The 14,090-nt window shown below is 41.8% G+C and overlaps 1 protein-coding gene across 3 annotated transcripts in view; it reads left to right on the top strand.

Annotated features, from left to right (window-relative positions):
* LPGAT1 (lysophosphatidylglycerol acyltransferase 1) overlaps positions 1-14,090 on the top strand; it is a 116,740-nt gene that overhangs the window by 24,080 nt on the left and 78,570 nt on the right. For 2 of the 3 annotated variants that reach the window (XM_077763175.1, XM_077763177.1), the window contains exon 1: positions 13,431-13,697. In XM_077763175.1, coding sequence (XP_077619301.1) covers positions 13,460-13,697 — 238 coding nt within the window. In that variant the 5' untranslated portion in view covers positions 13,431-13,459. Of the gene's footprint in view, positions 1-13,430; positions 13,698-14,090 lie in introns of those variants that run through there. The other variant, XM_077763176.1, reaches the window with a different exon arrangement.

Genomic DNA, 14,090 nt, shown 5'->3' with positions numbered 1-14,090 from the left:
GGTGCCCAGGGGGATGGGTCAGTTAAGCACTGGACTCTTGATTTGGGCTCAGGTTCTGATCTCACATGCTTGGGATCAAGCCCGGCATTGGGCTCTGGGCTGACAGCAAGGAACCTGTTTGGGATTCTCTTTCTCCCTGCCTTTCTGCCCCTCCCCCACAGTTTCTCTCTCCTTCAAAATAAATAAACATTTAAAAAAAAAAAAAGAAATGAAACAGATGGTATGGAAGCTGATCACAGATATACAAAAGGCTCAGAGAGCCTAAGTCCATATGCCATACTGCACTGGGCTGTGTGCTTTTTTTTTTTTCCCACTGAGCCCAGTATCATCAGTATGGGTTGGACAAAAAATGAATTTAAGGGCCCATCCCTGGTTTTGCAGGGCAGGCGTAATAAGAATTCTGTGGGAAGGGAAGGTTGAGGGTACTAGAGAGAGTGATAAATGAGGTGAGAGATGCCCAGTGAGAGAGGGCATGGGGCACAGGGCAGCATGGGGGGTTCCAAGTTGGGAGAGATGGGCAGAGCTGGAAGGGCAGGAAGTCATGATCAGAGGCCAGAATGATGAGCTTAAGGTACCATAGCTGAAGCAGTTCTGGGTGGTGACAAGGTCCAAGGAGAGCCTGAGAGTGGGTTAGTGGTGGGTAGGTGCTACAGTATCCCTAAACATGCATCCTTAGAGCTGCTAGATGCTAAGGCTGCCTTTTAGCTTTTCTGACTGAATCAATTATCAGCAGGGATGGGGCAGAATTTATTGCTGCCTTTAAAAGAGAGAGAATAACATGCCTGCCTCTGCCACACACTCAGCTGACACCCAGATCCTCTAAACTCATCTTGGCCACCTTGTAAGATTTCAGAATTATTTCATTAACCTTATTTTTAGTGCTTTTGTAATGAAATTAAGTTAAAATTGCTAAATATAGCTAAGTAAAATAATTGGTTCCTATAGGGTGTAATTTAATAATATTAAGATATACTAATTATTACTTTGCAAAGAAAACACTTATGTACTTTACAGTTGTAAAAAGAAGTTCCTGTAGGCTTATTAGAGACTTTACATGAAATATAAATGGGAGAAAGACATAGCAGAGTTGTGTTTAAGTGTAAGTTTTGATTCTATAACATCAAGCTTGTTTCCTCATTGTTTGCTTGGCTCACAGTCCTCACCTCCTTTTTCTAAAGCCATCAGTTCTTTTTCTGGTGCAAAAATGAGAGCAGCAACAAATAAGTTTTATATACTGTTTGCTCTTGCTCCTAAAAAGATGAGACAACTTGGGGCACCTGGGTGGTTCAGTTGGTTGAGCGACCAACTTCAGCTCAGGTCATGATCTCATGGGTCATGGGTTCGAGCCCTGTGTTGGGCTCTGTGCTGACAGCTCAGAGCCTGGAGCCTGCTTCCGGATTCTGTGTCTCCCTCTCTCTCTCTCTGCCCCTACCCCACTTGCAGTCTGCCTCTCGCTCTCTCAAAAATAAACATTAAAAAAAAACATTAAAAAAAAAGATGGGACAACTTGCAAAGGTTGTTAAAATTATCATAAAACCACAATGACAATCCTAACAAAAATCTTCTTAGCTATCTTCCGTTTAGAAATATGAGTTAAGAGAGCAGGGAGGGGGTTGGGGAATTAAAAAAAATGTGAATTAAGAAAAGAGACAGAAGCAAATGATTATTTGGAAATACCGCAAGAGGCATTGTTCCATACCAACAAAACCTAGATAAGTGGTTCATGGTAACTGTTAGAATGCTTTTTAGTAAAAGGAAAGTACTTTAGAGCAACTCCAGGTACGAGAGTTCCTGGCTTCATTGACAGGAAGTCTATTTGGGATGAGGTGTGCTTCATAGGCTATAAAGAAGACTGTTTTCCTTGTGGAACACATTGATTGGAGGCAATTTAAATGGCTCTTGCTTAAGGCAGCAAGTTAAGGAGCTATAATTTTTTTTTATAGTCTTTGATTCTTATAACAAAGGCCCAGGCCAGATAGTTTACACTTTGGCTGGGATGATATCCTCTGGGTCTACCTTAGTGTTTCACTGTTTAGAACAGTATCATTAGACTAGTCCCATATGGGATTTTAGTCCAGATTTGACTTTTACACTTGAGTTAATCCATGTGATCTTGGAAATAGCATTTCCAACCTCTCACCATGCCCTGCCAACTTTACCTCCTAAATTTCTCTGAAATGCCTCTTCTCTTCAACTCCACAGCCACGAACCCAAGCTACCTTCCTTTCACCTGGATACCCCAATAATCTAACTGGTGTTTCAATTCCAGGTCTATCTTCCTACACTTAATTTTCCGTATAGAAGCTAGTATGTGAGCCTTAGAAAAAAAGATATCATGTAACTACTAGGGTGACAACTCCAGACCTCTGGTCTCTTTAACATGAGAAAGATGTAATTTTATGTACTTCCATTACTGTACTTTGGGTTTTCTGTCATGTACAGCCAAACCTGATTCTAATGCATAAAACATGTACTTGAAAGTCAAGAATGCAAAAGTTTATGCATCTGGTTGCCATCCTGGTTTTACGTCTTATAAGCCCCATGACCTCAGTAGATTAGTTACCTAATCTTTCTAAGCCTTTCCCTTCTCACATGTGAAATCAAGATGACATTCCTCAAGGATGGTTGTGAAGAGCAAATTAGATTGACTATATAAAGTATCTAGCACTGTGCACAGTACACTCTTAATACTTGTACTCTTTCTAATTATATCTGGGGACATTTCAACAGACCAATAGGGGACACAGGGATAGCTGTGGACATTCAGAGGTTATCCACATCTAGAAGATTAGCATGGCAGTAGTGGACCTCATGGCTTGGAAGATGAATAGACAAGAAACAGAGAAATGCTTCAAAAATCTCAAATCTAGCTGATGGCATGAAAAATGGAACTGAAGTGTCTACTTATTGAGCCCATTTTTCTGTCCCAGGCACATTCTGGGGGTTAAAGCCACAGTGATAAACAAACACACATGATTCTTACACTCACCAAGTTTACAGCCTGGTATGGGAATCAGACAGTAAACTACTAATGAGCAAGTATATGACAAACTGTGGTAAGTACTATGAAGGAGAGAAACAGAATATTTAGACTTGGGTCAGAGTGGGGGCCCTAATGTAATGAGGTAGGATTAAGCTCAGATATAAAAGATGAACCTGATTTGACTAAGTGAAAGGAAGCAGAAAGTTCTTTCCCCACAGGGAAATGAAAGGCACACACCCTGAGGAGGAAAGGCACACAATGGGTCCTAGTAAATAAGATAAAGCCAATGTACCTGGATGGGTGAGCCCCAGGGGGAGCCTTGCATGAGATAAACTGGAGAGGCGGGTCTTAGAGGGCCTCATATGCTATTACAAAGGGCTTTAGTCTAAGGATGACATTCTTCCAAAATGGTACCGACCCTCTTTCAGTGTTTCTTAAACATGCCCAACCATAAGAATCACCTGGCGCTCTTTTTAATTCCAGACTTTACTGTATATAAAATCCCCTGAGAATAAACTGTTGGTTGAGTATCATTTAATTTAGCCTAACAGGGAGTTACTGAAACTTATATTTCACATGTGAGTGAAGTCATAGGGTATTTGTCTTTCTCTGATTTATTTCACTTAGCATTATACCCTGTATCCTCTAGATCCACCCATGGTTTTGCAAATGGNATATAAGGCATATATATATATATATATCTTCTTCTTTATCCATTCATCTGTCATTGGACACTAGGGCTCCTTAGATAGTTTGGCTATTGTAAGTAATGACTCCAGGCACTTTAGATCTCTATTTTGGCTTATGCTTTGAAGATGAAGTTTGAAAGAAACAAAGAATTTGAAAGTGTGTTTTATAAAATGTTTCTTAAAGATATTTCAGAAGGAATCCACTTGTAAGGAAATTCTTTCCTTACCCTTCTTACTTCTTGCAACCAGTAAGTACCTGCCTATCCTCAGGGGTTATTGTTAACATCCAATAAGGGGTGTGTGTGTGTGTGTGTGTGTGTGTGTGTGTGTGAAAGAGAGAGAGAAAGAGAGAGAGAGAGAAGGAGAGACAGAGAGAGGTGGGCAGAGAGAGAGAAAGAATTTTGTTGACTATAAAGCACTAGAGAAAGGCAAGGTGGCATGACTTTCATTACAACAGGGTCTCAGCCATTAGGCTTCGTCCCCAAGATAACAAATTAACTTTAAACACACAGCTGGATTATGAGCAGAGTAAAGATTTTTGCTCAAACCCCTTAGGATTTAAACTGATGAGAACCACAGAAAGAGCCAAGCTATACCGCAGAAGGCTTGGATAAGAGAGGGAAATTTAACCCTGGTAAGGACAAGTAATATCCTTTAGAGGAAACATTAAACACACTATCAGCCCTGAATGGCTTGTTAACCAGCCTCTGGTGTATCAGCTCATCAGGGAGCAGGTATAGCAGAGAAAAGGTAGAGTGGGTAGGGAAGCCGGGCCTCTGTAATCTGGTAAAGGGACTGCTTGGGGACCAGGGGTCAGGAGACCACATATGGTCATCAGCCATTTGCAGGACTGAGTAGTTTCCTGGGATGTGGACTTTGAGTATTAAAATCATGAAAGTCCTGGGTCAACTGGGAGAAGCTTGTCCTTATAAGGCCACACTAGCTCTATTTCTGATACATGCTATGATGAACAAGCCACATCATTTCTCCACACCTTATTGCCTCTGTTCATAAGTGCAATTATCCTGTGTTCCTTTTTTACAGGGAAATTCCTCTTTCTTATCAGACATCACTGAATTCCACCCCCGACACACATCAGAATGTAGATGCTTCAGTGGGTTGTTCGTTCTTTCTTTCTTTCTTTCTTTCTTTCTTTCTTTCTTATTCATGGAAATATAAGTATCCAACTCAGAAACATTGGATACTTATGGGATCAAAAGTTCCAGAACAGGTTAGGAGCTTTTGATCCATGGTAGGTCTTGGAGCTGTGAAAGAAAACGAGAGATCAGATTCAATGGGGTCTCCTGAGGATGGAGGTGAGGGCAGAGGAAGGGAGAAGAAGGTAGTGCAGAGCAGCTAGTCAGGATACTGTTTCCAGAAATAAGTCCATGCTGGGAAATTCTGTGCAGAGTCCCGGGAAATTGCCAAGCTGGGACTCAGGTAACCATGAAAAAAGAAGTCTTCTTCAGAAACTAAGGGGAGCCCAGGATATTGAGAAGACTCAGCTTTTTGGAGGGTCTAGAGAGGCTGAAGAAAGTGGATCTGGCTTTAAAGGGGAAGGTGGAGCTTGGAAGGACAGAGTGACTGAAAGGATACAGCAACTGAAGACCAGCAGACAGAGATGAGATGGAACAGCCGGTACTTGTTGGCACTCGGAGGCAGAGCGCCACCAAACTGTGCACCTGGAACTTCTTGACTCCATACAGTTACACGCTGAGATCTCTTTCAAGTGCAGGTTCCTAAGTGGGCAGTTAATTGTGGCTATCTACTGTGACACGCATGCAGAAGGAATGTGTGAAAGCAAAGAATTAAGTCAAAACCATGAAGTGCTCTGTATAAATGCAGTAGGAAATCCAAGAAAGGACTCTGGAGTCCTGGACAAGAAGACAACCCCCCCGTGGTTGTTCAAAGATGATCTGAAAGAAAGAAGGATGCCATTCTAGGTATGAGGCGCAGTCACAAAGTAAAGCTCCAGAATGTGCTCATTTAAAAGCAGAGCAAGCTGGTTGGGAAGTAAACAAGAATTGAGGTAGAATCCGACAATGTTTCCCAACCTTTAACTTTCTGGCACTCATTAAAACCATGATAATAGTGTAGGGTAAACGGAGGCAGCCCTCGCAGCACCAGGCTCTGCCACGTGAACCTAAGTGAAACCCACTGGTGTGCATGACCCATTGGCTGATAAAGTCTAGAATGAGTGAGGAATTCGGTATTGAAGGCCCTGAAGTAAATCAGATAGGGACATTCAGACTAGATTGTTATGACGCTGGAAGACATTGCCAAAAATTGAAAGGGAAAATGCAATGTTAAATATGGTGCTTTAAGGAAAACACTGACCACATTATCTGGGATGCATTGAGAATAGAGAAAGGATGCTATTTTAAGAATAAAAGAAATAATATTCTTTTGCATAGTCAGTGATTCAGTTGAAGTACTTCTAGTCAGTGACTATTACTGAAACAATCACGTTTAAAAGATTGAAATACATTTTGGAATGAAGTATTAGCAATCTTATTTCTTCTGGCTTGGTTTGATGATAATGATGATGTCACCATCCTATTTGTCAATTTAAAAAAAGAATTTAAACTTTTTTTAGAGAGAGAGAGCATGCATGAGTAGGAGAGAGGAGGAGTGGGGCAGAGAGAGAGAGAGAGAGCATCTCAAGCATGGAGCCCCACGAGGGGCTCAATCCCAAGACCCTTGGATTGTGACCTGAGCTGAAATCAAGAGTTGGACCCTCAACCAACTGAGCCACCCAGGCACCCCCCAGAAAGAAAGTATTTAATCTGAATAAATTAAACAAACATTGAGTTAAAAAATTCATTTCCAAAGTTTCTGGGAGGAGTGCTCGCTTCGGCAGCAAATATACCAAAGTTTCTGGGAGGCTCAGTCAGTTGAGCAAATGACCCTTGATTTCAGCTCAGGTTACAACCCCAGGGTCATGAGTTCAAGACAGAGTGTCCTGCGTCACACTCTGTGCTGAGCATGGGGCCTGCTTGAGATTCTGTCTCTCTCTCTCTTTCTCTTTCCCTCTCTCTCTCCCTCTGTCCCCCTACCCCAATTAAAAAATTTTTTTAATTCATTTCCTACCATATATAAGGCACTAAGCTAGGCACCAGGAAAATAATGAAAAAGATGATACGGAACTCCTAATCTCAGCAGAGAATCTGAAATATAAAACATCCAGGCTTGTTAGAAGGTAGTAAGCACTGAGGCAGAAGCATACATATGGAGGAAGAGGCAATGAGTTCTGAAGTGGTGGGAGGTTTCTTTGATATCTCAACAGGACCACAAGGGATGAATATAATCAAATAGATGCAGAGATGGGAAGAGCATGAACAAAAAAATGTATGAACTTGTATGTGTGCAGTTGCACCGTGGATCCTTTCAAGAGAGTGAGTACCTTAGCATGGCTAGAATAATAGAGCCCGGGGAGGGGTGGCTGCAAAACAGGGCAGGGCCCAGGAGGGTATGGTAAGAGGTGAGACTGGAAAAGAGTAGCATCTCTGAAACCTCCGATCTCTCTCTCAGTGGAGAAGAGATTTCCCACCAATCTCTCTCTCAGAGAGGCACTGTAGTGTGTGGTCAGGAGCACGGGCTCTGGAGCCTGAGAACTGGAAATCAAGTCTCAGCCCTGCCACTTGCCAGGCAGATTGTCTGATCTCTCCATCCATAAAAGATGTCTAACAATATGCTCCTTATATGGTCTTTGGGAAGACTGAATAAATTAATTCAGGTAAACCATTAAGAAGGGGGCCTGGAATGTAGAAATCGATCAATATATATCAGCTATTATTACCACTTTAACATAATCAGTAATAATATCATTATTTTGGTTCTTATGTTAGAAAAATACAATTTTATAAATTGAGAGAGAGAGAGAGAGAGAGAGAGAGAGATGGGAAGCATGTGAGCAGGGGAGAGGCAGAGGGAGAGAGAGAATCTTAGGCAGGCTCCACACTCAGTGCAGAGCACGATGCGGGACTCAGTCTCACAACTGTGAGATCATGACCTGAGCTGAAATCAAGAGTCGGACACATAACTGACTGAGCCACCCAGGCGCCTCAGGAAAATACAATTTTAAATCTGAATTTGTCTTATTCATAGATGTACTACATGACTTCCTAGGTTTTGTCAGGGGAAGAACTTACTGAAATAGCCTCCAAAATATCTTACAAGAAAATCATCTACTACAGTGCCTGAGAATCTGCTGCTGCACATGAATTAAGACTCAGGGGATTTTAGGAGGGGCCTTTATAAAGTGCTCATACTTTAGGAAGAGGGAACACATGGCCACAAGGAACTCAGCAGGGATGGGTTTACCACATGAGGCAGGAAAGACAGGGCTGGACCAAGGAAATGCAAAGTTGGACAGGTAAGAAAGAAGGTTACAGCTTAGAGGGTTGTCTGGTGTATGTGTGTGGGGGTCTTAGGCAGGGTCTTCAGTGCCTTCTGGAAACTAGGGGCCATTTTAGTATTAAGAGGAGAAAAGGGAAGTAAGTTGAAAAGGAGAGGGGTGCAGATGAGAAGAGAGAATTCTTTACTTCATAACATTTTTTAGGGCCAACCTTGTTAATAAAAAGTTGCTGAAACGGCTGAAATCAAGCTGTCAGGTCTTGATGATTTGACTCAACTTGCCTTAAAAGTATTAAGGCTATAATCCCTAATACATTTTATATAAAATGATTACTGACACTAATATAAAGGAAAAAAATATGATATATATGTATGTGTATATACATACACACATATGATTCAAAGTTAAAGCTGATATCAGTCAGAATTTGATTCTCTTGTGGTTCTACTGTCTGGTTTACAACTCTGTTTGGTGATGGGGAGGAGCTATGCCAAGTCATCGTGCCCTTATAACAATGTCGATGGGGCTTTCCTTTAGACAGGAAATAGTTCACCAGAGCTCCAGTGCAGAGAGCAGCCTGAGCAGGTGAAATGGTTTTGTAATTGCTACTAGGAAAAGAGACAGCCCAGGGGGATTCTTCTGCACGAGGGAGCCCCTTCCTGGTTATAACCTACTTAGTTAGATGCACGTGGACCAGATGGGTAGACTCAAACCTTCTGAGGGTTGTGGTTAAATTGTTTTAAAGTGTCTGGAGATTCCTGGAAATGTAAGAAGTCACATTTCTCTTTCAAGAGACCATCTTCTTGTGGTCCAAATGTGGACTTTTGAAACCGAAACTATAAGGCCTGTGGCTATAGGGTGGGGTCTGTTCTCCCTTTTCTCCTATTGGGGTATATATATGAAGGCTCTCAAATTCTTGACTTAATGTTTGTGTTTTGAGAAACATAGCTTTAAGGTAGCAGGAAGCTATTGAGGAAGGTCCTTGATTTCTACAGATCTCTCTAGAAGAACTGGTTTTCTCAAACTTCTTGTTACAGTCATTCAAAGCATTTATATATCTGGCTGCCTGTGCTGTTTTGGAAATAAGCTACCAAAAAAAAAAAATCTCAGGAGAATACCTAAGTGGGTTGAAAGGCAGCAGGGGAAAAAAAGTTTATATAGATATATATTTATATCTAGAATGAACTCTGAAATACAATAAATAAAGCATCATCTGATAGTGTTCCCTGAAGTCAGCTCAAATGCAGATTCTTAACCATTGTAGGTACTGAATTGGCTTGAAACTGAATGTGCTGTGCTCAGAAAACTAAGCCCCTTTATTCACCCTGGACAACAAAAAGACCAGGGTATATCTGGTCTTGGAATACGGTATATTGCTTTGTTTGCTTAACTTCAAGAAAAGTCCAATGAGGTAGGAGCCAGTCAAGAGGAGAACAGCTGAAATAATCAGAATTAGGGCTTCCACATCCCTTCCATAAGGAGCTACTTAAGTAGCAGAATTCTGTAGTGTAAACAGTAGAAGGATGATGTTATGACTGAACTGTGTCCCCCTAAAGCTCATATATATCGAAACCCTAACCCTCAGGACCTCAGAATATAACTGCATTTGGAGAGAGGGCCTTTAAAGAGGTAATTAAGTTAAAATGGGAGTAATTAGGGTGGACCCTAATCCAATGTGACTACTGTCCTTATAAGAAGAGACTAAGATACACAGAAAGAGACTGACATCAGACACATGTGCACACACAGCAACAACCATGTTAAGACATAGGAAGTAGGCAGCTATCTACAAGCCAGAGAGGTGGGGCCTCAGGAGAAAGCAAGCCTGTTGGGAAGGAACTTCCTTAGAGCCTTCAGAGAGAGTGTGGCTCTGCCAATACCTTGATCTCAACCTTCTAGCCTCCAGAACTGTGAGAAAATACATTTCTGCTGTCTAAGCTCCCCAGTCTGTGGTATGTTGTTATAGCAGCCAAAGCTGATTAATACAGATGAGAACAGATATGATCAAATAATTTAAAATTATGAAAGGTCTAGAAAAGAATGTAATTATCTCAGGATGCCTCTAGGTCAGGTTTTCTTAAAGTAAGGTCTGCCTATTACTCACATCAGAATTATCTATGATACTTTTTAAAAAGCCCCTCTGGAAGTACTAAAATATTCTGGGGTGACGCCCAAGAATCTATACTTTCAAGAGATATCCCAAGTGGTGTTTTGCATACTAAAGTTTGAGACCCACTATTCAAGGTCCTGCTCAACCTGTGGACCTTTTCTGGACCTGGCTGGCTAGTCCTAATTACATATTAGCAAGTGCTGGTGTATCTGGTGCCCTGGCAGGTTCTCAGTGATCCAGAAATCAAGTATAAATCCCATTGCACATACTAAGTGTCAGCCAATGTTTACCAGCATATGAGGAATCCTGAATGGGGTAGATCAAATAGAACCCACGCCTTACCTATCTTATTCACTTAAAAATATAATGATATATAAAGAAGAACTTACACAACCTAACAGCAAGAAAACAAACAATCCAATTAAAAATAGGCAGAGGACATGCATAGACATTTTTCCAGAGAAGCCATACAGATGGCCAGCAGACACAGGATAGGATGCTCAACATCACTAATCAACAGGGAAATGCAAATCAAAACAATGAGGTATCACCTCATTCCTGTCAGAATAGCTAAAATAAAAAACATAAGAAATAATGAGCGCTGACAAGGATGTAGAGCCAAAGGAGCCCTCATGCCTTGTTGGTAGGAATGCAAGCTGGTACAGCCACTGTGGGAAACAGTAAGGAAGCTCCTTGAAAAACTAAAAATAGAACTACCATACATGATCCAGCAATACAGTTACTGGGTATTTACCCAAAGAAAACAAAGACACTAATTCAAAAAGATCTATGCCCCCCCCCCATTTATTGCAGCATTGTTTACAATAGCCATGATATGGAAACAACCCAAATGTCCATCCATAGATGAATGGATGAAGATGTGGCATAAACATACACAATGGAATATTACTCAGCTATAAAAAAGAGTGAACTTTTTCAAAAGCCATTTGCAAAAGCATGAATGGATCTAGAGGATATAATGCTAAGTAAAATACATCAGTCCAAGAAAAACAAATACCATATGATTTCAGTCATCTGTGCAATTTAAGGAACAAAACAGAGGAACAAAAACGGAAAGATACAAACAAGCCAAAAAAACCCCCAGATTCTTAACAATAGAGAACAAACTGGTGGTTGCTGAGGAGAGGTGGGTGGGGAGATGGGTGAAACAGGTAAAGAGGATTAAGAATACACCTGGATGAATAATGTATGGAATTGTTAAATCATTATATTGTGCACCAGTAACTAATATAAAACTGTATGTTAACTATCCTTGAATAAAAAAGAATATAATGGTATATTTTGAACGACAATAATCTACAGTGTGAATATTTTTTTCTCTCATGAGATCTATTTAAAGATGTTATTACTTTGGTACCTATATTCTCAGAGAAAATACAAAGGAATAGAAAAGGCGTATCTAACTTTTCTATTGCTATACATTAGTTGAAATTATATGGAAAGTTCTCTGATAGGGTCTACACCTTTTTATGCCCCACACAACTGTATATATTAGTGAAAGAGATAAATAACAGCTCTAAATAAAAACAAATTAATAATAGATGGAAAGGAATTCTAATCAATTCTTTCAGCCAGGCTCTGCGCTTTCATGCATTTTCTAATCACCAGAGGGAATGGGAATAGAAGGTATTCTTTCTATGACATAAAAGTAAATTTTCTTTCTTTCACCTGTGGACCAAAGAAGGAATCAGAAATAGTTGAGAGTCCAAAGCAAACACAGTAACAAATATCATCAAAATAGACAGTATAGGTAGCATTCTGATTTAAACATGGCAGTTCACTAGGGACATGTAAAAACTGCTCCCCATCCGCATTAACAATTTTGGTTAAAGGATGTAAGTTTTTTTTTTAAGCTGAAATTTAGGTAGGCCATTTGACAATGTTCAAGGGGGGCAGGTCGTTGGGTTATTTTGTCTATTCTCCTTATGGCGGTCCCGCATTTTAAACAGAATGCAGCTCCGATGTCCCAGGAGTGACCTGGTCTGTCAGGGGTACCTGTGGCCACCATTTTTTGAGCACTTACTCAATGGCGGGCGCCGCCTAAGTGCTTCTCCCTTCTTGACTAAATTTCAGTGTCTCTAGGTAGACCACTCACTCATTCCCACTGGATTCCCTTTTTTTTTTTTTCTTTAGGAAGATGGGAGTGGGGACGTGGATGGGTGACTGGAACTGTCATTACTGTGCTGGGTGCTCTCCAGAAACGGGAATTCTGACCCTTAAGATGAATTGATTTTAAAATCTAGACCTTAATACCCTGGGGAGGTTCAGAAGAGAAGCCGTGAGAGCAATTGGGTTTCATTAGGACAGAAAAGAGGGCATCCAGCCTTCCAGGGGACAGCTTCCCAGTCTGGGCAGTCATGAGTTGGTCAGACGCGGGAGAGCCCTAACAATGAGAACCGGCCGTGGGGCCTGAAAGGGGGCTCTCGGTGCGGACCGCAGCGCTCCTCGTGTGGTGACGAGAGCGGCTCCTTACCAGCCCGTTCTCAGCCGCCCTCCTCCTGGGAACTGGGAGCGGAGAGGTCNCCTCTAACATCACCCCTGGTTTGCCTGCCCCCCGGTCATTCTCATCAGTGCCTTCCGTGCCTTCACCTCCTTCTGGCTCTTGCTCCCCTCCCCCTACTCCCGTCCTGCCTTCTTTCGCCGTCTTAGCCCCCACTTTCTTCCTCTCACCTTCCTGCCCTCTTTTCTAGGCCCTTCTCCTTTTCCGCCTAAATAAAAGGTTAAACAAAAACCCCTTCGCCGCAAATGAACATTGTTAGCGTTAACTGTTTGCTAAGGCGAGAGACCTTTCTAAGGCACGATCGATGTGCAGGAATGGTGGTGGTTCGGGTACCCAGATTCTCCTAGCTGGGAAATGGGATCGGGTCCCTGCAACCGCCTCCTTTCACTCGTGTCGTCAGTTTGGAAATACTGAGGGGGTCTGAAGCAAGTGGGTCTGTTTTTCTTCCCGAAAGTCCAGAGCAGACTGCAGTGAGGCGCGGGGCGGGGACGGCCACTGATTAGTTAGCGGGAATAGTATTATCATTTGCTAAATATATTATGACATACCCTGTGCCTCCGTGAACACCTCCCTTGACCTTGTGCGGCTCCTCCTCCCTCGCTCTCTGTCCCCCTCTGGAATTTCCCGGAGAGATCACCGAGGTACTACACCGCCAAAGCTTAGACCCTCGATTTTTCTCGTGTTTTTGTGCTGGAGGCGATTTCTGTGTTGGTGACTATTTGGATGTGTGTGATCCATTTTCCTTTTTAAATGAATTTTTCTTTCACCCCAGAAAGACAGGACGGACGCCAATGTGAGAATGGCTGTGACTTTGGAAGAAGCTCCGTGGCTGGGCTGGATCTTGGTGAAAGCCCTGTTGAGGTTTGCCTTCATGGTCGCCAACAACCTGGTTGCTCTTTTATCCTACGTGTGCTATGTAATTGTACTTCAGCCCCTTCGACTGCTGGACAGTAAGCGGTTCTGGTATATTGAAGGAATCATGTATAAATGGCTTTTAGGAATGGTGGCTTCTTGGGGATGGTATGCTGGATATACAGGTAAGAGTGTGAGCACTTTTGTTTAACACGTATGAAACAATTTGAAATGTTATGCCTAAGTCAGGAGCCATGATTAAATATATATTACACTTGGGGTTGAAGATGCGTTGATGCTCTGGCTGTTGAAAAGAAAAAAAGAAAACAATTCTACTGAGTTTTTTTCAGAATCCCAATTTAGGAACGATGATGTTTTCAGATGTGTAATTTCATAGTTACATCCTGATAAATTCCTTAAATAGTATGTTTTTAATGTGATTGACATTGATTCAAACCCTCTGCCAAAGCTCACCTAGAGGAATAGGAGTGGGTTACATAGGACTTGAGGGCTTATAAAATGAAATAACATACTTAGCCCATAAATACATTAGGAACTTAGAAAAAGGACTAAGCCAT

Source organism: Crocuta crocuta, unplaced genomic scaffold, assembly GCF_008692635.1.
Source record: "Crocuta crocuta isolate KB4526 unplaced genomic scaffold, BGI_CrCroc_1.0 scaffold3, whole genome shotgun sequence".
NCBI classification, from domain to species: domain Eukaryota; kingdom Metazoa; phylum Chordata; class Mammalia; order Carnivora; family Hyaenidae; genus Crocuta; species Crocuta crocuta.
The sequence above is the reverse complement of the archived record's forward strand: the minus strand, read 5'-3'. Positions and strand labels throughout refer to the sequence as shown.